This window comes from Benincasa hispida, chromosome 5 (genome assembly GCF_027475165.1).
Source record: "Benincasa hispida cultivar pf3 chromosome 5, pf3_genome.v1.1, whole genome shotgun sequence".
In the NCBI taxonomy this organism is placed as follows: domain Eukaryota; kingdom Viridiplantae; phylum Streptophyta; class Magnoliopsida; order Cucurbitales; family Cucurbitaceae; genus Benincasa; species Benincasa hispida.
This window is the reverse complement of record NC_143482.1, coordinates 52,006,466-52,031,698: the sequence shown is the minus strand read 5'-3', so window position 1 is coordinate 52,031,698 and position 25,233 is coordinate 52,006,466. Positions and strand designations below refer to the sequence as shown.

General features: G+C 33.8%; 1 protein-coding gene across 4 annotated transcripts; it reads left to right on the top strand.

Annotated features, from left to right (window-relative positions):
* The first annotated feature begins 18,300 nt into the window (after window positions 1–18,300).
* Window positions 18,301–24,760, top strand: LOC120078049 (protein DETOXIFICATION 40-like). Of its 4 annotated transcripts, none has more exons than XR_005481901.2 (8): window positions 18,301–18,939; window positions 19,087–19,718; window positions 21,647–21,703; window positions 21,920–22,158; window positions 22,239–22,357; window positions 22,632–22,718; window positions 23,007–23,134; window positions 24,315–24,760. XR_005481901.2 is itself a non-coding variant. In XM_039032235.2 (7 exons), exons 1-7 carry the CDS (start codon window positions 18,598–18,600, stop codon window positions 23,070–23,072), a joined length of 1,542 nt encoding a protein of 513 aa, XP_038888163.1. In that variant the 5' UTR covers window positions 18,301–18,597; the 3' UTR covers window positions 23,073–23,316. The 4 variants fall into 4 exon arrangements, 2 of the variants coding, with proteins under 2 accessions (XP_038888163.1, XP_090170095.1); XR_016529732.1 differs by having other exon boundaries at window positions 18,412–18,939; window positions 21,638–21,703; XM_039032235.2 differs by lacking the exon at window positions 24,315–24,760 and having other exon boundaries at window positions 23,007–23,316.
* Window positions 24,761–25,233: the final 473 nt, after the last annotated feature.

Below are 25,233 nucleotides of genomic sequence, written 5' to 3'. Positions count from 1 at the left end.
CTTATGACTATTCCACAAAGCAGGCCGCATCCGTAGCGTTACCAGGATAAGGTTTCCCTTCTATATCCCTATACTACAGACCATTTTGGTTATCACTTAAGACATGATCCACTTGTATATCACCACATACATGCTTAAGCTACATGCTGATAACCAGGGATTTTAGGTTTATTGGTTTGTGATAAAGCAAATAAAACAAATAACTGAGCAAAATCAAGAAGTGAAGTAAAATATCATATATTATACATCACAAGCGTTCGTACAAACTGTTTACAAACTACAAGACATGAGACTTTAGGGCATCAACCTCAACAATCTCCTACTTGTCCTAACGCAAAGTGGGGTCTACATAAAACTAGTATAAAACAATAAACTAGGGCATAAAAGCCCAGTACAAGAAAATCTCCCACGATCCTATAGACCCATGCTCTGAAGGTAACCCTCAAACACTATAGTTGTGAGAGCCTTCGTAAACGGTTCAGCAACATTGTGCTCCGAAGCGATCTTTGTGATGATCACGTCCCCTCGATGCACTATCTCGCAGATCAGATGATACTTCTGCTTTATGTGTTTGCCGTGCTTGTGACTTCTATGCTCCTTGGAGTTCGCCACAACCCCACTATTATCACAATAGAGGGTAATGGGTATAGACATATCTGGAACAACTTCCATTTCTGTCAAGAACTTCCTAAGCCAAATAACCTCCTTAGCAGCTTCTCAAACCGCTACGTACTCCCCCTCCATAGTGGAGTCGGCAACTTAGTTCTTTGCCATACTACAACTTCTCCATTAAGAGTAAAGACTGACCCTCAAGTGGACTTGCGAGAGTCCCTATCAGTCTGAAAGTCAGAATCCATGTATCCAATAAGGATCAAATCACAAAATCCATACATGAGCATGTAGTCCTTCGTTCTCCGAAGATACTTGAGGATGTTCTTCACTGCAGTCTAGTGACCTTGGCCTTAGTTAGACTGATACTTACTGACTATGCCCACAACATAGCAGATGTCTAATCTAGTACAGAGGATCGCGTACATAAAACTACCAATGACAGGCGCATATAGGACCTGTCTTATCTTCTCAACCTCTTAAGGCGTCTTAGGACACATGTCCTTAGACAAAGTGACTCCATGCCTGAACGGTAGTAGGCCCCTCTTGGAGTCCTGCATCGAGTACTTGAGCGACATGTTGTCAATGTACGATGCCTAAGACAGTGCTAGGACTTTATTCTTACGATCCCGAAAGATCTGTATACCCAGAACAAATTGAGTCTCTCTCAAATCTTTCATTTGGAATTGGGTCACTAGCCAGTTCTTAACTGCACTCAGTAGACCTACATCATTCCCAATGAGTAGTATATCGTCTACATACAACACTAAGAATACTACTGAAGCGTTAATGATCTTCTTGTCGACACAAGGTTCATCAACGTTCTGGTCAAAGCCATACGACTTGATCGCAGTATCAGACCATATGTTCAAAGATCGAGACGCCTGTTTCAGCCCATAAATGGACCAATTCAGCTTGCAAACGTTTTGCACTTGACCTTGGCTATGAATCCCTCGAGTTGCACCATGTACATGGTTTCCTTAAGATTGCCATTCAGAAAGGCCGTCTTGATGTCCATCTGTCAGATCTCATAATTATAATAAGCTGCAATGGACAGGAGGATGCGGATCGACTTTAAGGAGGTCGTCGTGGACTCCACCATGGAGGCTGAGTATGTAGTGGCTTGTGAAGCTGTTAAGGAGGTCGTTTGGCTCAGGAAATTTCTGACTGATCTGAAAGTTGTTCCAGACATGTCAAAGTCCATCACATTTTATTATGATAATAGTGGTATTGTGGCTAATTCCTATGAGCCTAGGATTCATAAGCGCGACAAGCACATAGAGCGGAAGTATCATTTCATCCGAGAAATTGTGCATCGAGGGGATGTGATTGTCACGAAGATAGCTTCGGAGCATAACGTTGCTGATATGTTTATAAAGGCTCTCACGGCTACAGTGTTTGAGGCTCACCTATAGAGTATGGGTCTATGAGACAGACCACGGCTGGACTAGGTCAAGTGGAAGATCTGGTACTGGGCATGTTATGCCCTAGTTTATTGTTTTGTGTACTTGTGTTTTATTATCTTGTACACCCCATTAGTTTTAGGATAAGTGGGAAATCGTTGGGGTTGAGGTCTTAAATCTCGTAGGGTCTTATAGTTTTAAATCTTGTATGAACAAAATTGCATGTGATTAATAATATTTGATATTTTTATTTACTTTGTTTACAAAATATCTGATATTTTAGTTGCATTAACCATAAACCAATAAACTAACATCCAAAGTTATCGTTGTAACTTAAACATGTATGTAGAGACATACAGGTGGATCATGTTTAAGTGATAACATAAATGATCTGTAGTATATGGATAAGGCTGGGTACCTTATCCTGGTGACACTACGAGTATGATCCACTTTGTAGATGTTACAAATGTTGTAAAGTACTACAAATGATCTGATCCTGATCGTTCATATATTGGACATGCGAACGGGGATATTCTATACAAAGGAATTTATATAAGACCAGACCACGAAATGCTTAGTCTCATTATATAACGTCGTTCATAATAGAGACTTTCATTTCACTAGGATGACCATAGGTAAAATGCCCTTAATCCTGAGTGAGTTGTGAACTCCTGCCTGTGAGAGCGGTCATTTGATTTATATGAGTGAAAGTGGCCAGATCGCCGACTCAACAACCCTACCATTTTGGGGATTCGTCTGATTGGGGAGCTGGGAACTCAGCTAAACAAGATGGAATTCACTCCTTCCCCAAAGTAAAGGTAAGTAGATAAATTACTCCCTTTTGTGCTGATTTCGAGTCTTGAACAATGTGGCACCACACCCTTTCTTGGCCTGAAAGGGATTTATTCATAGTGGGACTATGATCTATTATTCATTAGAGGAATTAGTGGTACTTAAGGAGTTAGATGTAACTACAGGGACAAAAAAAATTTGGCCCAGCTGTAATTACGAGCAATTTGTGAAGGGTCATCGTACTGTTAATTGGTTATTTATCTAATGGGCACAGAAATATATATGTAGAACGAAGAGTACAGCTGTTGGTCTTTAATGGAGTGTCTGACAGTTAACAGATGGTGGATGATGTAATTAAAAAGTTTATTAATTATTCACGTACCGTTGGAGCTTCAAGCTACAAGTCCATAAGGTCTCCTTGGTAGCTCAAAAGGATTTAGTTGAGAATCAGTTTTTAGGTTAATTTGAATTGTTCAAATTAATAAGAGTTAATTTAATTATATATGATATAATTAAATTGATTCAATTATATATGATATAATTGACATAATATATTTGATAAATTATAGTTTAATTGGAGGAATAAATATTTAAATGTGATTCAAATATATTTTCTATGAATGAGATTGATAGTTGTTATGACTTACATTAAATGTCATAAAACAAAGAAAAATAACTATAGTTTATATTATATATGATGCAATATTAAAACTATATATTATAAATATAATATGATATGTTGGTTATCATATTTATTTATATTTTATTTATTATTTTGAATAATAATCTCTTTTTCTCTCTAACGACCTTAGTGGGTGGTTAAATGGTTTTTGTGGAAAATGAGATAAATAAAATAAGATTTTATTTTTCCATTAGAGGATTACACGAATTTGACACAGAGCATATACGATATACTAAACGATTGAAGAATTTTGCTATACGATAGTGCTTCTTCCTCAATCGTCTTCTTCCTCCAAACTCTCAAACTCCTTCCTAACCAAAATAGTCAGAGCCCACCATTCCTGGGTTCTCATTCTGAGAATACCGATAATACTAAGTGGTAGTGCCTTCAATCTTTTGGTTCGTGATTCACTTGAAGATGGTCTTCAAGTTCTTGTTGCTATTTGAAGAGTTTGTGACTGTGCGAGGGGTTTACACGAGGAAGTGTTCTTCAAAGGTATAATCTCTTAAACTCTATTTCTTGTTTAAAACGCATACTGTAATTTTTGTTAAAATGCATAGTCTATTGGAGTTTACTGTAAGCTTGTGTTTTCAATCAAAATGGGATTTGGACGATCCGCTTCTGCTCATGGATCTCTTGTAAACGAGTTCATTCAATTGATATAAGAGCCAGGTTGTAGTTCTGATTCCAAATTCCATTTCTGTATTGAAATCGTTTACAGTTTTGGTGGGTTTTAAGTTATGCATTGCATTTAACTATTAATTGTATGTGGATGGTTTTTTATGTATGTTTCAGGGTAGTAATCTCTGTTTTGGTTTTCTGTTTAAATTACAAAAGTTATTTGTAAGGGCCCCTACGTTTTTGGGCATTAATATTGCAATCGAGTCTGTATTCGTTTTAGTTTTGAGTCGTTCGTGAAGCTTTAGAAGTGAAAGTTGCAGTGCGTTTCGATGGAGAAGACGAAGTCGCATCGTGTAGCTAGTGCTAAACAATCTTTTAGATTTTGCTATGCGCTCGTGTAGTGTTTTCTGCACGATCGTGTAGCATCTGCTAAATGATTGCATAGCTAATGTTATGCAATTGTGTAGAGTTGTCTATACGATCATGTTGCATTGGTTTCATGATCGCGTAGGCGCTCGACGAGTAGACGATCATGTGGTATATGATACTCGACATAAGGGTTGCGTGCTAAACGATCATGTAGACTATCATGCTTATCGCATAGTCAGTAGCTATACGATCGCATGGTATACGACACTTGGCGCACGCTACACGATCATGTAGATTATCATGCTCATTGCATAGTCTTTAGCTACATGATCGCATGGTATGCACTACACGAAGCACGCTGCAGAATCGTGGGGACTTTCATGCTCATTGTACAGTCTAAAGCTACGCAATCATTGTTACATGATCATTTATACTCGACGCTCATTGCTCAATAATCAGGAGATTTGCTTCATGATCAAGCTGCAAGGCTTTAAGGCGAGTGGTTCAAGACTCAGTTCATTTGTTCTGAACTAGAGGACTAAACTTTTGTAATAGTTTAGCCTTTATTTTTCCGATTTTGATATTTACTATCCCGGTCCATCAACTTTAATTAAATATGCATGTAATGTATGTTTATTATATATGCCTTAATGTATGCCATACAGTTTTAAAACCCACCATAGGTTATGCATTTTTTTCATGCATCATTTTATATTATAGGTGTTATAATATATTAGTATGCATGATTTAAATTACATAAAGTATGCTCATGCATCATATAATATAAGAGTTATAATATATGTATGCATGCATTATTGCATATCCATGCATCATTTGTCAATTAAACGACACCTTCAACGTATGATCCTTCAATGCATGATCCTCCGCTGCCTCATTTGTCAACTTAGCCTTAACATTGCTAGACGAAGTTGATCACATACTTCCCTCATACCGCATTGTTCATCAAAACTGGCCGCATGGTGCCTCATAGCTCTAAGCATGAAATCTTCTACTTTCTCTAGGTGTCAACTTCTTCCTATTTCATCCAAGAGTTCAACATTCTACACTTAGCATGTATTCTTGCCCCTTTTTCTAGCTTGTCATTGTTTAAACTTCTCAAACTTTTCATGCATTGACTATGCTTACAACCCGAATGCATAAGCTCGTAACACTTAGAAAGTTTTCTTTCTCTCAACATTTCAAATGCATCATTCACTACACATACTTAGTTTACTCTTGCATTAATATTAATACATGTCTTTAATACATAATTACATAAGCTTAAACTTAATTAATTGGTAAAACAAGTGCAAAGGTTTACAATTTACCTTCCCCTTAAAGAGATTCCATTCTCAAAATTTACATTGAACTATTCACATGAATGGGTGTGGATATCTATTTTTCATCTGGTCTTCCGCTTCTCATGTAGCTTCCTCAAATTCATGATTTCTCCATAAAACTTTTACTAGTGGAATAGTCTTATTCCCTAACACCCGCTTTTTCTTGTCTAAAATCTGAACTGATTCCTCTTCATAAGAAAAATTCTCCTTCAGTTGCAATAGCTTCTTAGAGAATGTGAATAGGGTCGGGTACATATTTTCATAACATAGACACATGAAAAACATCATGTATCTTGGATAAATTAGTAGGTAATGCTAACTTGTAAGCTGCTAGTCCTACTCGTTCAATTATCTTGTAATGTCCTATATACCTTGGACTTAGCTTATCTTTTCTATCAAATATAAGTATCCCTTTCCATGGAGATAACTTCAGGAATACCTAATTGCCAATTTCGAATTCTTGCTCTCTTTTTCTCTTATCTGCATAGCTCTTCTGTATGTCATGAGTTATCTTTAAATTTTCTCTTATTTGCATAGTATCCCTTTGGGCTTGATGATCTTTTTGGATGGTCGACCTTTAGACTTGTTTATTTTCTTGGATGATCGGGCTTTCGGCTTGGTGATGTTCTTGAATGATCGATCTTTAGGCTTATTGATTTTCTTGGATGATCGGTCTTTGGGCTTTATGATCTTCTTAGATGATCAACGTTTGGGCTTGTTGATTGATAACTTGTAGAAATATAAGTTATTTATACTGTTTTATTTAGATATTGCAGAAAAAAAAGAAAAGAAAAGTTGCATCGATAGTATAGAAATTGGCTAAGAAATGCGAAAATTATAAAATGTCGTCAATACACCCACTAACATCATTGCGATGGTAGAATAAAATGTTTCAGTTTCTATTTTGCAGGAAATCAGTCATCGCATGCGTTCATGGCTCAAAAGCAAAATACACAACGCATCTCGTCGCATTGCGCCCATCGATCAAGAACGAAGAAATGATCAACGCAATGACAGCGCATGCGACAATTGATCAAGAGCTCTAGTGATCAACGCAATTTCAACCGCATGCGATAATAAAAAATAACACCGCATGTGGCGATCGATCGAAGATGTAAAGAGCAACGCATTTGCGGAGGATTTTGACAAGTGTACAGCTTTCAGTTGTGCATTTCTGATGGGTTGATTGCGTAACAGAAGAAATATTCACTCCGCTATTTTAGGAACTACCATAACCATACAGTGGGGACCATAAAGTTAAAAAGCCAAGCTTCACCTATAAATAGCTTCTGCAAATTCACTGAAAAATATACATGAATACATAGAGACGTGCGTATACTGATTCTGAGAGAGTGACTGGTCTTAAGCAACTTCCAGAGTAGATTCGGGCAGAACCACGAAACAAGGTCGAGAGAGGAGTCTCCGAGCAAAGAATCCTTCCAATCCCCGTAGCTGAAGCTCTGTGCGAAGGTCAATTCTACTGGGAAAGCAAGCCTGAGAGGGAAGCTTTCCTCTCCACTACTTCCACATGCCGGGAAGCATTATCTCCGTTCAGAATTTGTGTCAAGATGTTGACACTCTTTCTGCATTTGTTTCTAATCTCTATTTCATCATTTGTATTCATCTTCCTTAATCTTTCATTCACACCATGTATCGAGCGCTTAATCTTAGTATTAAATGTTATGATCATTACCATTATCATCTCTCTATCTCTTTTTGTTCATCCATAATCCATTTTCTCCATGTTGTTTTCATAATTCTCTGGGTAATTAGCAAGAATTAAGCGAGTAAGTTAACTTGTGTTAAGGAAATAATTAATTTAGCTAAAGCATGCTTGATGACATCCTCACCTGTGAGAGCAGAAGTGAAGATGTTATTCCGCCTATCACGAGAGGGTTGGAAGAATGCGTTAACTAAAGCAAGAAGTATTTCCAGAGACGGAAACAACCTTGCGTTCATCACGATCAACTTCATAATCAGTCGCTATTTATAGAGTTCTCTAATAGGTCTCATGGGCTTGGGCTTGGTTGGTCCATGGGCCTGATTAGTTGGACTTAAGCTTGGTTGGTCCATGAGCCTGGCCGTTGGGTTCTTAGTTGGAATTGGGCTTGATTTGACATTTGGGTAAATTCAACCCATTTTTTTTTGCTTAGCTGAACTTTAACCCAAATAATAATATCAAATTGGGTCAAATTAATATCTGATTCAACGGTCATAATGAAACCACGTGACGTCATCAAAATTTGTCTTCAACTTCAATTTGGGATATATGTCAACTCCTAATTAGTTCCAAATTTGATGATTTGGAATTTCGTCATTAATTTAGTGAATGACGTGACAATTTGTAATTGGTTCAAAATTTCTCATTCAACTAGATGAAAATAAATATAAAAGAAAAAAAATGCCAATCTTAAGAGTTGAAATTTGATATATAACAATTATTATACATATTGAAAATGAATTAAAATTCAAAATTAAAATAAAATATAAATGCTGAGAATTATTTTTGTAAATAAAAAAAATTGATAAAGAAATGTAATGAAAAAAAAAATAGATTCTTCGAAAAAAATGAAAATAAAAACCGAAAATATCCCCAAAAAGTTGCTTTAGGTGGGATTCAAACCCATGACTGACAATAGATAATCATAGGTGCTTGATACCAATACACCAAAAGTTGGAAAATATTAGTGGGAGGTGTTTCTCAAATTTGACCTATTTTTTAAGAGCATTTCTTAAAATTTAGAAACAAGAAACGAAAACAATTATCAAACAAGTTCGTTTTTTAAAAGACGAGAAATAAAAATAGAAAATAAAAAATAGGAAAATTATCATATGGTCCTTACGTAACCTCAGGATAAGCGTTCAAATCTCACTTGCTGTATCTTTGTATCTCTTTTTTCTTCCATTTTTTCTTAATCTTTTTATTTAACCTTTCGTTTCTTTTGAGTGTTTTTTTTAACTTCCGTTTTTTAAATAAAATTTCATTTTTAGTAAAAATTCATCCTATTTTTATTTCTCACGTATAAATACACATACAAATATAAATATGTAGAAAATTAATTGTTTTAAGAGATTTTTATTTAGAAAAGATAAATTATTTTAACGCAGTTTTATTTTAATAATCTTTAATAAATGTTTTAAATTTGATTATTTTCTTATAATCATTATATATAAGATCTACTGGATATAAATTTTAAATAATAAGAATCTATCAAATACACAATAACAATTTTAAGGTTCTATTATACACATTTTAAAGTTTAGGGACCATATATAGTAACACATTTAGAAATACATGACCTAATCTTCTAATTTTATATGAACTCGTGCCTCTTAATTTTAATTTAATCTAATTTAATTTTATTGGGATTTATGCCCTAAAACCTCGTAATTTATTACTTGATTAATTTAATTATTAATTATGTAATATTAATTTATTCATTAATTTTATTTTAAGCATTTAACCCTGCTGTAATTATGAAGAAGTAGTGAATGATGATTTGCTTATATTGATTATATCCATGGACATAACTTATCCTCCAATACATAAGAGTACATTTTAGTTAACATTGTATTTCTTTTCTAATTCTATAGCAAACAACAATAAATAATTTATTTTATCTCTCTATACTATCTAAAAGGGGCTATGAAGAGAAGCATTTGATTTCCCTTTTTGTCCCTTTTAGTAATTGGTTATAGGGTATCATTCCTTTGATTTTCCCTCTTACCCTTTTTAGTTGATGGATATAGAGAGATTCTAGGTAATTTCACATTTGAATTATTATTTTTTTTAAAAAAATCTCATATTAAATACTTTATTTTATCATTCACGTAGATTTGGTTTCAAATTAGGTTTTTATTTTTTTTTTTAATCAAAACTCTATCAAATTTGGTTAAACATCCATTTTCATGAAATTTAATCAAATTTTGTTTCAAGAGATATATTGGTTATTAAAAGAAAAGATATTATCTATAAGTTAAAAATAAATAAATCTAAAATTTATCCCTTTTCAGGTTTAGTTCACATAGATCCAAGAGATAGATTAGTTTAGAGAGGGAAAAATAGAGGATTGAAGCACATGTACATGATCAAGATTTAGATCTTAGTTCAATTATAACATAAATTATATGTTAAAAGACCATTGGATCAACTCACTCTTCTTATATACTAAAAAACTATAAATGATTTAGACTCTTTACAGCAAAAAATAGATTCTTATGTTTATGGTTAAACTTTTTATCCTGATTACCTCATTTAATAAATAAGATTTATATTCCTTTGTTTTAAATATTATCTAATTATTTTATAATTCACATAGATCGAGCAACGGCAGCTTTCATAATATCGTAGATGACCCACAACATGTCCTTATTATATGCCATAATAATGAGAGTTACATGGAGAAAATACACTATATGTACGATATACCTATTGCACCTCCACATAGGCATAACAGAGACGTGCTTAAGAAGAAGAATATGAGTTTGATGAGGTTGACCACAATGTGGAAGAATTGCGTCCTATCATGCAGACACGTAGCCATACTAGGTTATGCTAGTGTGATGATGATGATGCCAAACTTTGGTTTAGAATATTACGATTTAGAGGTTGGTCCATTATGTTTAGCTTATTCTACTCGAGTACGTCTCTTGTGCCTAGGAATAGGTGGAGGTGCAATAGGTATAACGTACATATAATGTATTTTAGGAAACTTTAAAATTTAGATGTTACATTGATGTATTTAATATATAAATATTAAATTACAAGTTTAGTCTCTAAAATTTCAAATTTATATCTAATAAATCTCTAAAATTTTAGTTTTGTATTTAATAAGATATAATTGTCTAACATATCCATGAACTTTCTATTTTGTATATAATAGGATACTTCTCCATGATTCGAGATGATACTCAATTTTCAAATCTTTATAATTAAAATTATTATTGACTCTTAATCAAATCATGCAATAAAGATTTTGTAGGTGAAAAAAATTATGTTTTTTCTTTTAATTCATATAATAGATTATCATGAAATTAAAAAAAAAAAGTACGTAATGATATTTTGATTGAAATTAAAGTTTGAAACTAACTAGAGTAACAAAATCATTGAAATCAAAATAAATAAATAAGTCTATAGTTTCAAAATGTTACATTTTACCCTCAATATTTGAGTTTTCTTTCATTTTAGTCCCTAGATTTCAAAATTTATATCTTTAATATTGATTTGTCATTAAATACTCATTTTTCGTTTTTAGTATTAATGTATGTTAATAAATTTAAACTAATTAAACAAATTATAATTAATTAAGTTGAACTATTTTTCATCATTTGTAAAATTGAATTTAAAATTTTACTTCATAACTATTTTAGACTAATTATAGTTAAAATTGTAAATCCATTAGTCTAGGGGATCAAATTGAAACAAAACTCAAATATGAAATGTAAAATTGTAATATTACTAATTTGAGCTTTTATGTTTATAAATGTTACCAATTTAATTTAATAATTAGTAATTACTGAATTATATATTAGCATTTATTTCTAATTTTGCCAAACCATACCATTTGTTTTATTTACGATATGTGATTAATTTTAGGTTTTACCATAATTTTTAATTGTGTTTATATTAATTAAAGGTATATAAGTGATCTTTCTTAAAAAAAGATATATAAATGAAATGTTTCAATTTGAATTTTTTAAATTAACTTATTGATTTAAGAACATTTAAATTTCGACATCAAAGTGTTTTCTCCTTTTTCCTCTCTTCTTTCTTTTTCCCCCACAAAACAAAATAAAATTTAAAATGGACAATCATTCTCCATCATAAAATCAAATTGGAATTAGAACTTCCACAAAAAAATATTCATAAGTTAACAAAATAAATCCAAAGCCGATTGACCCACAATGTTTAGGTTTTATGGTTATGAAATTGATTTGATTAAAAATGAAGGAGAAATGAAGAAAAAAAACAAAAGATCGAAAATGTTATCAAATGGATTATTAAAGATGTGTTTAGAAACAGGTAGGGCTGGGTCAGCTTCCACTGAAAAACTTGTATAGGGAGGTAAACAATGCCAAGGTGGAAAAGCAAAGGAATCCACGTCAACCGTGCCACGAAGGAAAAGAAGGAGAATCTCAAAAAAGGATGTGTCATGGAAATCTGTTATAAATATATTGGTTAAAAAAATATTCCATCTCCTCCATAGAAATACCACCATCGTATTTAAACCATTTATTCATTTTTTATTATTTTGCCCATAATGGAGGGCCACTATGTATAAATGAATGGGTGATGATATCCGAAATTATCAAGCAATAGAAAGGGAAAATTTCATCTCAATAAACCTTTGAATATTCGTTTCTCAACTTGATATCAGAGTACCATAGCTAGCACCACCTCTGCTGGAAGCTCCTCCTCCACTGAACCAATGAAATTCAGTATACCACCACTAAATCAACTACTTAACCAGCTCACCACCACAAAACTCGAGCGAGGTAACTTCATGTTATGGAAAACTCTAGCCCTACCCATTCTACGGACAAACTCGAAGGGCATCTCTTGGGGCAAATCCCCTGCCCTCCTATGTTCATCCAAACCATTCCAGCCAGCAATGTCTCTGAAGCCGCCTCTAGCTCCCAGATGGTCAATGATGATAATGTAAGCCTATCAGTCAAGAGATGCCTGAATCCCCAATATGAAGCATGGTTGGCCATCGACCAACTATTACTAGGATGACTGTACAACTCAATGGCTCCAGATGTTGCAGTTCAACTCATGTGGTACGAGAATGCAAAAGAACTTTGGGAAGCCATCCAAGAAATATTTGGTGTCCAATCTAGAGCCGAAGAAGACTACTTACGGCAAGTTTTCCAATAGACACGAAAAGGAAGTCAGCAGATGAGTGAGAATTTGAAGTTGATGAAACTTCACTTCGCAACCTTGCACAGACGGGAAGTCTCGTTTCAACCAGAGCACTGATCTCTCAAGTTCTTCTCAGCCTTGACGAAGAATATAACCCGGTAGTCAAGAGGATACAGGGTAAACTAGGTATTTCTTGGTTAGATATGCAATTTGAACTTCTTTCGTATGAAAAACACTTAGAACATCAAAACTCTGTTAAACTACATAGCTCCTTTGCCCAGAACCCCTCTGTCAATATAGCGTTTAATAGGCACACCAATGGAGGAAAGCCGCAATTCAATCCCGCTTACAATACCAGTGGAAATCGACAATAAGGAAACAACCTAAAAGGTAATAGTCCAAACCACATCTCATTCAATAGACAAAATGGAGGTCGAGGACGTGGAAGAGGACGAAATAATAACACCAATTGACCAACCTGTCAAGCCTGTGGGAAATACGGTCACTCCGCCCTGGTCTGCTATCATCGTTTTGACAAAGAATTTTCTCAGAATCCCGAACAAGGCAGAAGTAACCAAGGGTTGTCTGGTCCCAACACCAACATCACAATTGTGTTCACGGCCTCACAGATCTCCAACCCCTTCATGGCTACACCTGAAACAATAGCAGATCCAAGCTGGTATGTCGACAGTGGGGCTACCAATCATGTTACACCTAACTACAACAACATCAACAATCCCACTGAGTATGGAGGTAATGAACTGGTTATTATAGGAAATGGTGAAAAACTACATATAGCATACTTATCAGTCTTACTTATTTTAGGACAAAATGAATTTATACTGAATGATGTACTATGTGTGCCTAACATTGCAAAGAACTTGATTAGTATATCCAAGCTAGCTCATGACAATGTTGTATTTATTGAATTTCACACTGATTGTTTCCTTATAAAGGACAAGGTTACAGGCAAAACACTGCTGAAAGGGGAGCTTGACAAAGGGTTGTATCGACTGAAAGGAGCAGAAGTCCTAAAGAGCAATACAAATAGAGGAAGACCAGCTCAGTACAAAAATAATCACCCAACTGCATTTGTTCTATCAAGAATCAGGATAAATGTATTTAATCGATAGCTACTTGGCACAAAAGACTAGGACACCCGTCGTCTAAGACATTAGAATATATCATTAGATAATGTAATTTACCTTCCAAATCTAATGAAGAAAGTGAATTTTGCGACTCATGTCAACTGGGAAAATCAAGTGCTCTACCATTTCCAAACTTTAAATCTCAAGCATCAAACAAATTTGAACTAGTGCATACTTATATATGGGGACTAGCCCTAGTCAACTCTATTGATGGATTTCGGTACTATATATTGTTCTTGGATGACCACAGTCGATATCTATGGATATATCCCATGAAACAAAAGTGTGACACATTGTCTGCCTTCATCAATACTTAGTTTACTGTAGGAATAAAGACTCTCCAGTCGGACAATGGGAGAGAATATGACAAAATTCACCGTATATGTGAATCAAAAGGCATACTACTGAGGAAATCCTGCCCATACACCTCTGCTTAGAATGGACGAGCCGAACGCAAACATCGACATCTAATTGAAACTAGACTCACGCTTCTTGCACAAGCATTTATGCCTCTGTCATTTTGGTGGGAGGCGTTCTCCACAACAGCTTACCTGATCAATGGCATGCCTACGGCCATTTTGCAAAGTAATCACCCATAAATGTAATGTTTGGGACTAACATTGACTTCTTCAATCTCAAGACATTCGGGTGTGCTTGCTTTTCATATCTATGGTCATACCACAGTCAGAAACTTTAGCTACACTCAGAGAAATGTGTGTACATTGGGCCTAGTTCACACCATAAAGGATACAAATGCCTAAGTCTAACAGGCCGAGTCTATACCAGTCGACATGTGAAGTTCAATGAGAGTGATTTCCCATTTGCATCCCAATCGTTTACCAAAATCGTCCAGACGATAGACCCTCGATAGCCGAGATAATAGCTCCAAACCTGCAGACAATACTCAATGACCTACCTCACTTAAGTCTGACATCACAATTGAGTACTCCACCTATACCACTATCCGTCCAAGCCCAAACTCCAACCCAAAATACAGCCCATCACTACATCAGTTAGTCATTCCCCAATACTACACTGCATCCAATCCATACACCCTCTCACATTCCAACCTCAAATTCCTCCCCATCCTTGAGTACCGAACATGTCCCACCATGTAGTCCTACCCATACGAATCAGAACAACTCTGACCAAAGCGACAGTTCTAATATACCAGTTAACTCATACCCTCCGGACAGGTTGTCCTTGGCTACCTCACCACAAACAACAGTCCTTTTCCCTACCCGCCCTTCAACTATCGCAACTTACCCCATGATCACCAAAGCAAAGGATGGTATATTCAAACCCAAAGCCTGAGTGACAAGCAAAGCCACTAATGTTGTTGGCAACAAGTGGATACTTCGATTAAAATGTAATATAGATGGTTGAATACAACGATACAAAGCACGGTTAGTAGCAAAAGGTTTCGATCAGCACTGTGGTATGGACTTCTTTGAGACATTTAGTCCTGTAGTAAAATCATCAACGATTCGGATAGCAATAAGTGTTGTTGTCTCACAAGGCTGGTCACTCAGACAACTTGACTTCAACAACGCGTTCTTATGTGGCAAGCTAACAAAGGAAGTGTATATGTGCCAGCCTCCTGGATATGTCAGCACTCAACATCCGGACTATGTATGCAAACTTGATAAGGCTATCTACGGATTAAAACAAGCTCCATGAGCCTGGAACACCGCACTCAGCTCGATCCTAACACAATGGGGCTTCTATCAATCTCACTCGGACACTTCACTGTTTACTTATCCATCAATGGAGTCAGTAATCTTTCTACTCGTCTATGTGGATGATATACTCATCACACGTAACAATCTGACATTAGTTGAACAACTAATCGAAACTCTTGATGTTCAGTTTGTACTAAAGAATCTGAGGAAACTACACTACTTCCTAGGTATATAAGTTCACTATATTGAGTCTGACCTACTGATAAATCAGTCCAAGTTGCTGTACAAATTAAAAATGTCCGATGTGAAACCAATGTCCTCGCCTTGTGTCCAAGGTAGAAAACTATCCAAGACAGATGGACAACCACTTTCCGATTCACTTATCTACCGAAGCACAATAGGAGCTCTCTAGTACCTTACACACATGTGCCTGATATCACTTATGCTGTCAATCAACTCAGTCAGTTCCTCCAACAACCAACTGAAATACACTGGCAGGCTGCTAAACGAGTGCTTCGGTATGTTAGTGGCACCAAACACTTTGGTAGTTTTTTCCAACCCAGCCCAGACTTAACCATCTCAACCTACTCAGATGCTGATTGGGTCTCCAACCTAGATGACAGAAAATCTATCGTAGCCTACTACACATTTGTTGGAAATAACATTGTCGCGTGGTCGTCAAAGAAACAGACCGCTATAGCACGGTCAAGTACAGAGTCCGAATATAGGGCACAGGCACATGCCACATTCAAAGTCCTATGACTTCAACAGCTACTCAGTGAGATGGGGTTAAAGACTAACATCCGACCAGTGATATGGTTTGATAACTTGGGAGCTGAAGCATTAGTAGCCAATCCAGTCTTTCACTCTCAGACTAAACACATAGAAATAGATGTTCATTTTGTTCGAGACCAAGTTCTAAAAGGAGCAATTGAAGTACGCTATGTTCGATCGGGAGATCAACTTGCAAACTACCTCACTAAACAATGCCAAGGTGGAAAAGTAAGGGAATCCACGTCAACCGTGCCACGAAAGAAAAGGAGAATCTCAAAAAAGGATGAGTCATGGAAATTTGTTATAAATTGGTTTAAAAAATATTCCATCTCCTCCATAGAAATACCGCCATCTGTATTTAAACCATTTATTCACCTTTTAATATTTTGCCCACAATGGAGGGTCACTCATATAAATGAATGGGTGATGATATCCGAATTATCAAGCAATAGAAAGGGAAATGTTCATCTCAATAAACCTCGTTTCTCAACTAACTTGTTTTGTGTTTGTCTTTTGTATGGGATATGTTGGTAGGTTTGGTGTGTGGAGGAAGAAGGAAGAAGGAAGAAGATAAGTGTGAGAAAATAATTCACGTGGATGTGGGGTAAGAGAATGTACTAAGTTAACGAGAATGTACTAAGCTAAGGCCGGTGAATTTACACTTTTAACTCTGCTTCTTAAAACTTTTCAGTCAGTCCCTTTAATTCCCTTTAATTCTGTTTTTCCCATCCTTCTGCTTAGGCTCTTTAATGGCTTTACAAAACTTTAAAGAGTAGCAAACCAAATAGAAGGGGAAAAAATATAAAAAGGCTTAGTGGCATGCAACAAATTGAAAATGATATATCCTTGTACATAAGTGAAAAGTTAATTTTGAAGATTCCAAACCCTTGTCGTACTTGTGTTTCCATGTAGTTGGTTCCATCTCCCAAATGGCATGGCATTACATCTCCAGTTGTTACGATTGGTATGTTGAATCAACATTTCTATTATATGGTAGAAAAATGTAAATATAATATAAATATAGATACGCTGACTCGTTTGAAAATCACAAAATGTTTATTTATCCATTTAAATTTATTTTAATTTTTTTTGTTTTCATAGTTTTTTTTAATAAATATCCATCAATTTCGTAAAATTAAGACCTCGATATTTCAGTTGACAAACATTTTAAACCTTGCATATCATAACATCATAAAGAAATTTCACTATGTAAAAATTATTATAATCACGCATATTCTCTCCTTGGCTATAGTTTAAAAAAAAAAAGAAAAAAAATTGAGATTCACATTTTGGGTTTTTTATTTCAATCCTCAAATCTTGTAAGGAGTGGCTCGTAAGCTTTTTGGGTGGGATATTTCCAATTTTGAGGGTGGAATGTGCACCATTAATATTCCTTTGTACTATAGTTGAGACAACCACTCTTCTTCTAACACATTTCCAAAAACCCTACCTTGATGGCACAAACACAAAATATAGGTTTAAATCTTATTTTGATCCTTAAACTTTGAATATTGTTCTATTTTTATCCTTCAATCTTAAAAAACATCTACTTTAGTTTCTAAATTTTTAAAAAATGTTTATGTTTGATCCCTATTGTTAAAATTCGATTACATTTTAAGAATGAAAATGCATTTAACATGAGTTGATTAAGATGAACGTGGAGTAAAATGTCAACTATCAATGCGTTCACATAGTGAATGGCCAAAATCTTGAACGCGTGATGACTTTTGAGATCTCGTATAGAAAATCATTTTACCACCTAATTCAAATTTGAAACACTAGATTTTTTTAGTGTGACTAACTTATTTAGCAGCTCAATCATCCGAAAATACAAGTCATCTCATCACTCTGTAATTCATAGAAATTTGATATCAAGGATAAAAGGAAATCATTTTTAAAAGTTTAAATATCAAAATAGAGCAAGATTCAAGGTTTAGAGACCAAAATAGAATTTAAACCCAAAATATATTTACTTTTTACATTTTCCTTTTAAATGAAAATATATTTTGTTCAAGTTTTCAAAAACATGCCCCCGCTTACAGTTTGCCACTTTGCTCAGATTCAATGGATGAACATTGCATTTCAATAGGCCATATAATTTCACTTTACTAGACCATTTCACTCTACAAAATCTTTCTCTTCGATTTTTCACTCCACCTCAATACTTTGAGATCCCCACTTCTTTTCCATCTCCATTATTTTTCTTACTCTTAATACAAATATATATCAATACTTCCTCTGTAGTCCCCGTCTCCTTTGGTGGAGAGCAGAGCCATAAACAAAACAAGGGAAATCTTTGTGTTTAGGACTAAAAGATGGCATCTGTTTCTGAAGATGATGTTCATCTACCGCTCCTGTTGTCGACCGCGGCATTGTTGTCGTCTCAGTCACTGTTTTCTAACGACCAGGAAACTAGCAACGAACTTGAGACGATATTATCCGACACCCACTTGAGTTTCGTCCGCCGTTACTCTCAAGCTACTTGGGTCGAAATGAAACTCATGTTCTACTTAGCAGGTCCGGCCGTTTTCGTATACATGATTAATTACCTCATGTCCATGTCCACCCAAGTCTTCGCTGGCCACCTTGGAAACCTCGAACTCGCCGCTTCCTCTCTCGGCAACAATGGAATTCAAATCTTCGCCTACGGTCTCATGGTAGATCATATATTTATTATTTCCCCGTTTTTCTCTGTTTAAACAGAAGTGGCTCTGTTTTTGTTTCCGAGTTATATATCCATTTAATCATAATTCCTCTCTCTTGAATCTCGTCTTTAGTTAATTAATTTGTGTTTAATCAAACAGTTGGGGATGGGAAGTGCAGTGGAAACTCTATGCGGGCAGGCATTCGGTGCAGAGAAATACGATATGCTAGGCATTTATTTACAGAGATCTACCATATTATTGACTCTAACGGGGTTTGTTTTAACAATTGTTTACATATTCTGCAAACCCATCTTGATATTTTTGGGAGAATCGAAGGAAATTGCATCGGCAGCGGAAGTATTCGTGTTCGGATTGATTCCTCAAATCTTCGCGTACGCAATAAACTTCCCAATACAGAAGTTTCTTCAGGCACAGAGCATAGTATTTCCGAGTGCTTACATATCGGCGGGGACGCTGGTGGTGCATGTGGTGCTGAGTTGGGTGGCGGCCTACAAAATGGGGTTGGGGCTGTTGGGAGTGTCGTTGGTATTGAGCTTGTCATGGTGGATAATAGTGGTGGGCCAATTCGTGTATATCGTTAAAAGTGATAAGTGTAAAGAAACATGGAGAGGTTTCAATGCGAAGGCGTTTACAGGGTTGCCGGGATTCTTCAAATTGTCGGTGGCGTCGGCGGTGATGCTGTGTTTAGAGACATGGTATTTTCAGATTCTCGTTTTGCTTGCTGGATTGCTCGAGAATCCTGAACTTGCTCTTGACTCCCTTTCTATCTGGTAAACTCTTTTCCTCTCTTTCACCCATTTTCTATTATTTTCTTCTCAATCTCAAACACAATTTTAAAATATATATATTATTTTAAACTATTTTGAGATTTGTTCGATTTTGGTTACGAATGTATATTAAAATTAGATTTAATTTATTGTTGATTTTTTCAATTTTGTATGAGAAATATTTAGGTAGTAATATCTAGGTGTACTCTAGACTATACCTAAATTGCATGCATCCTTTCATTTTACACACTAAGAGAAAAATTTGAGTACAACCTTTACTCTACCTAATAAAAAAATTTCATGTGACAATTTATTTTTTATAAAAAACTTGTTAAAATTCTTTTTGTGGGTAAAGAATTTGTTCATTGTTTTTTTTTTTTAAAGATGAAGTGACAATTTTTAATTGAGTACAATAGAAATTACACAGTAGATTAATAAAGTAACCGATATTAAATCCAAATTTTTTCTATAAAGTCTCATGTTTTCCTCTCTGTACACAAAAAAGTGATTTTCGAAAATAGAAAAATATGAAAAATTATTTACACAAAATAATAAAATTTAATCTTCTTTTATATATGCTGATAAAAGCTAACAAAAGTCTATTAGTATCTTTCACCGATAGTAACTGATAAAAGTCTATCATTGATATTATGTGATAGACGTTGATAGAAATCTATAGTGTCTATCATTGTTTTTTTTTTTTGTTATTTCTATAAATAGTTTGATATTTTTTCTATGTATTAACATTTTTCAAAAAGATTATAAATTTTTTTAAACAAATGAATTGACATGTGGTAATTTTTAATTGAATGCAACAGAAACTGTTCATAGGTATTGTTTCCAAGTTTTTTTTTTTTTTTTTAATTATCTATTAACTTTTTAATACAAATTATGGAAATATATTTATATATTGTATTTGATTTTTTAAATATTTTATTTAATTTTAATAAAATATACTCTTGAAGACTGAATTGGATGGAATGTCATTGTTGAGTGGCCTTTCAGTAACTTCCCTCAACCGGGTCGAGAAGTACAATTTGAATTGCTCTTTCATTCTTAAATCTTATTTTCTTTTTCTTTTGTTTTCTAATTGGCCTTTTCCTCAAATTTTAAGAATATAATATTTGGTAGTAAATGATTTAGAAGTGGATACCTTTGACTTAAAACATGAAAAAAATATCATATTATCACCTATAAGAAAAAATGGAGTTTTGTTTAGAACTAATTTTATTATAAAGTCATTAAAGATAGTGGTTTCGTGTGGGATTAAATGGGAGGTACGATGAAAATGAAAAGAAAAATACTCTTAAATACATCATGTGAAATACCTATGTTTATGCGTCACATTAAATTGTCCTATCATAATTAAATATGTGAGTAATATGAAGGGGAAGTATAGATATAAGTGTATTACGGTATTACCTAAATAAAAACTATTTCCCACTTTAGCACAATATATATATAGATAGATAAAAGTAGGTCCCATTTTATTCTTAAATAATGTAGTCATCATTAATAGTGTGTTTTACCATATCTTTTCGGAACCAAATCAAGTTTTCTATGTTATACTTTGGAAATTTAGTGTAGTTTTTAAAATTACTTTAGGTGTTAAAAAATATCTATATTAAAAACATTAATAAATTAAGTGAGTGTTTGAGACACTGAGTTGAGTTATGAAATCCAGAACTAAGAAATTTGTATTTGGTATACAAAATTGTAAGATAAAATTTTAAAATGAATGTGTAAACTTCAATAATATTTACTATTAAAATTGAATTATTAACACCCACTTATGAAGTTGATAGAGTTTATATTTAATTAAAAAGAAGAAGGAAATCGATTCAAGATGTATTTATTATTATTATTATTATATGAAAATAGTTTAGTGTCAATAAAATTTAATTTAATATAACTATGTTGAGGTTTTGCAGCACAACCATATCTGGATGGGTTTTAATGATTTCAGTTGGATTCAATGCTGCCGCAAGGTAACTTCTCTCAATTACTTTTTTTTTTCTTTTCTTTTTAAAACATTGTGTTTTAGTTCCCACCAAAAAAAAAAAAAAGTGTAATTGATTATTATATTATGCATTCTGATTCCTTTGCAAAATATTTAGAAATTGTAGAAACACATCGTTGTTCATTATTATAGTTCGAACACGTCTTGTAAAATTGGATGGGTGTTTTGTTTGTATTTGTTGTAGTGTGAGAGTGAGTAACGAACTTGGAAGTAAGCATCCAAAATCAGCAGCATTTTCTGTGGTGGTGGTAACTGCCATTGCATTCATCGTCTCTATATTTTGTGCGATAATAGTACTCGCACTTCGGGATGTCATCAGCTACGCCTTTACAGAAGGTCCTATCGTGGCTGCCGCTGTCTCCGATCTTTGCCCACTTCTTGCTCTCACTCTTCTCCTCAATGGAATCCAACCTGTCTTGTCTGGTACTTTCATTTTTATCCACCTAGCTTCATTCCAAATGTTTCAACCTCCAATTTGATCTCACTTATTTTGATTTGTCAAGGCGTTGCGGTCGGTTGCGGTTGGCAAGCCTTCGTCGCCTATGTAAACATCGGTTGCTATTATGTCATTGGAGTTCCCTTGGGTGCTCTCCTTGGTTTTTATTTTAAACTTGGCGCAAAGGTATAATCAATTCACAAATTTTCAAAATTTTGTATGTTCTACGGTTATCGTATTCCATTATATATCATAAATAACTTGATTAGTATATTCTTTCTGTATATTTCTATAAGTGATATAATCTATTAATTCATTTTAGATGTAAATTCTCGTGGCTCTACTATTAATTTTCATCCAAATTTGACATATTAACTTATTAATCACAATATTGGAAGTTTGGTATTTATTTTGTAAATTTAAATGACAACTTAGTATTGTGTATGTAATTTATGAATAGGGCATATGGCTGGGGATGATCGGTGGAACTTGCATGCAGACAATCATTTTGATATGGGTCACTGTTCGAACAGATTGGAACAAAGAGGTAAAGGATCCTTTTCTTTTCAATGATAAAATAATTTATAAGAAAACCCAATCTAAATTAAATCATAATGTGTCGTAAACTTTTCTAAAAATATAGAAAAAAAAATCAAATCATTAAGAGTTCGTTTGAATTCACTTGAGAAAAATAATGTTTTTAAAAAATATATTTGAAAAGCTATTTCGAATGGTTGCTAAATACTTCAGTTTCTTTGAAAATGACTTATATTTTAAATTAAACATTTGAAAATATATTCTAAATACACCCAAAATAACCATTATTTTTCCTCAGGTTGAAGAAGCAATTAAGAGATTAGGTAAGTGGGAAGACGGACAAGAAATTACTTTGAAAGATTGAATTCCATTGGTCAAATAAATCCTCTCTTCGAATAGAAAGGAGGAAAAAGAGAGAGAAAAAAGGTATTCATTAAAGGTTTTTTTGTATTTTAATTTTTACTTCTCTCTCTTTTCAATTCTAGGGTTTCAATTCCTACCATTTAGAATAAAGATGTCAATTGCTCACGTGGAATCATTACTTTTCGTTGGGCCATGTTTTTGTCTACGAATTTTTAAAAAGAATAATATTATTTTGTTTGTTGTAATTTTATCATACTTCAATTTTACTATACATACTCTTGAAGTAATGTTTAATTAAATTTAATTGAAAATCTCACATCGAAAAAATTGAAGGATCGTAAAAGAGATCGGAATTATTTTTTCTATTGTCAATGAGTTTTGAGATGTAACTCCATGATTTTTAACATGTTTAAATTTATTTTTAAAAAATAGTACACTTATATCTATACTATTTTAAAAGGGACTAAGAGGAGAAAACTTTTAACTTCTCTCTTTGTCGTTAACTTTTCCTATTAGGATTATTTTGTCTTCACATTCACCCTTCCATGATCTTATATGTGCTATTCATCTATTTTCTTTTCTTTTTTTCTTTTTTATTTGATTTTACATCCTCTTTTGTCATTAGATTTTTCAACCCATCCTATTTGGTCCTCATATTTTCTCATATTATATATATATAATTTTAAGGGGATATAATTATTTACTAATTAACTTATAAATATAATAAAAAAAATGTGAAGTTTTCCCTTCGAGAAAACCATAGATAACCTATTTGACAATATTTGTTGAGTATTCTGTTTTCTCCAACAAAAATAAAATTTTATATATAAATAACTCTATTTTGTTTTATTTTTTTTTATTTGGAAAAGAAACAATGGTTTACGGATAACTTATTTAGAAACACATGTAAATATAATTTTATAATTCTTTTTAATATATATTTATATTATTTTTAAATTATATTTCACTATTTACTCCTTTAAAAAGTTGAACTTTAATTATGAATTAGATACTTTGAAATTTGTAATAGTTCAGTATCGTAAAAGAACTTGTCAAAATTAAGTGCAAGTTTGTATTATGTAATAACAATTTAGCTCCAAGAAGTACGGTGTAAGGATCAAACTGAACCGGCAAATCGAATCGAACCGATTCGGTCTGGTTTGGGTGTTACTTATAATTCAAACCTACCAAACTGATAAGGGTTTGGTTTGGTTCAACGGTTCGCCTGACCCGCCTATATTAGGGTAATGCGAGGGTTTGTCTCGTCTCCTTCTCACTCAGTTGCCTAGCCGTTCGAATGCTCTCAGCTCTATTACCATTGCTTCTCTCACTCGCCTCCATCCACCACTCGCCTCAATCAGCAGCTCGCCTCCATCCACCGCTTGCCTCCTTCCACCGCTCGCCTTCGTCAGCTGCTCGCCTCCAACCGCCGCTCGCCTTCGTTCATTCTTCTTCCATTTCCACTTTACTCTTTATCAGCTAGATAAAGAGAATTTTTCAGATACCCACTTAGCTTATTATTCCGTTCTCTATTCAATTATTTCAAATTTCTAAGTGGTTTTGGATAATAGGGCTGCTTGACTTTTATGGGCTACTGTTTTTTGGTTTTTTGTGTTAGGGTTTGTGGGTTTGAGTTGTTCCTGATGAATACTTTTCAATCATTATTGATTTCCCTTTTGCCGTGTTTCATAGTGATTTCTATGAATTTTGTGATGTGGGTCATGTTTGGATTTCAATTTTATTTTTAGTTTTGTTTGATTTTATAATTTTTGTGTTAAGGGTTGTGGGTCATGCTCGTTATCAAGCTTTTCTTCCTCTCTCATTTTTTGTTACTCTCCCGAACTCATTGAGAAAGTTAGAGCTAAAATCTCAAATCTTTCCTCTCATTCGATAATCATTTTGTTTTTTAAAATTAAGTCAATAAACATTACTTCCACCTTTAAATTTCTTTTTCTGTTATTTACTAAAAACCAAGTCAAATTGTGAGCACTAAAAAAGTAGTTTTTGTATTTAAAATTTGGATAAAAATTCAACCATTTTACTAAGAAATATGCAAATTTTTATAAAAAAATGTGGATGAAATAAGCTTAATTATAAAAAATAAAAATAAAAAATTAAATGATTACCAAACAACGTCTTAATAGAAGAGTTTGTATTTGAGC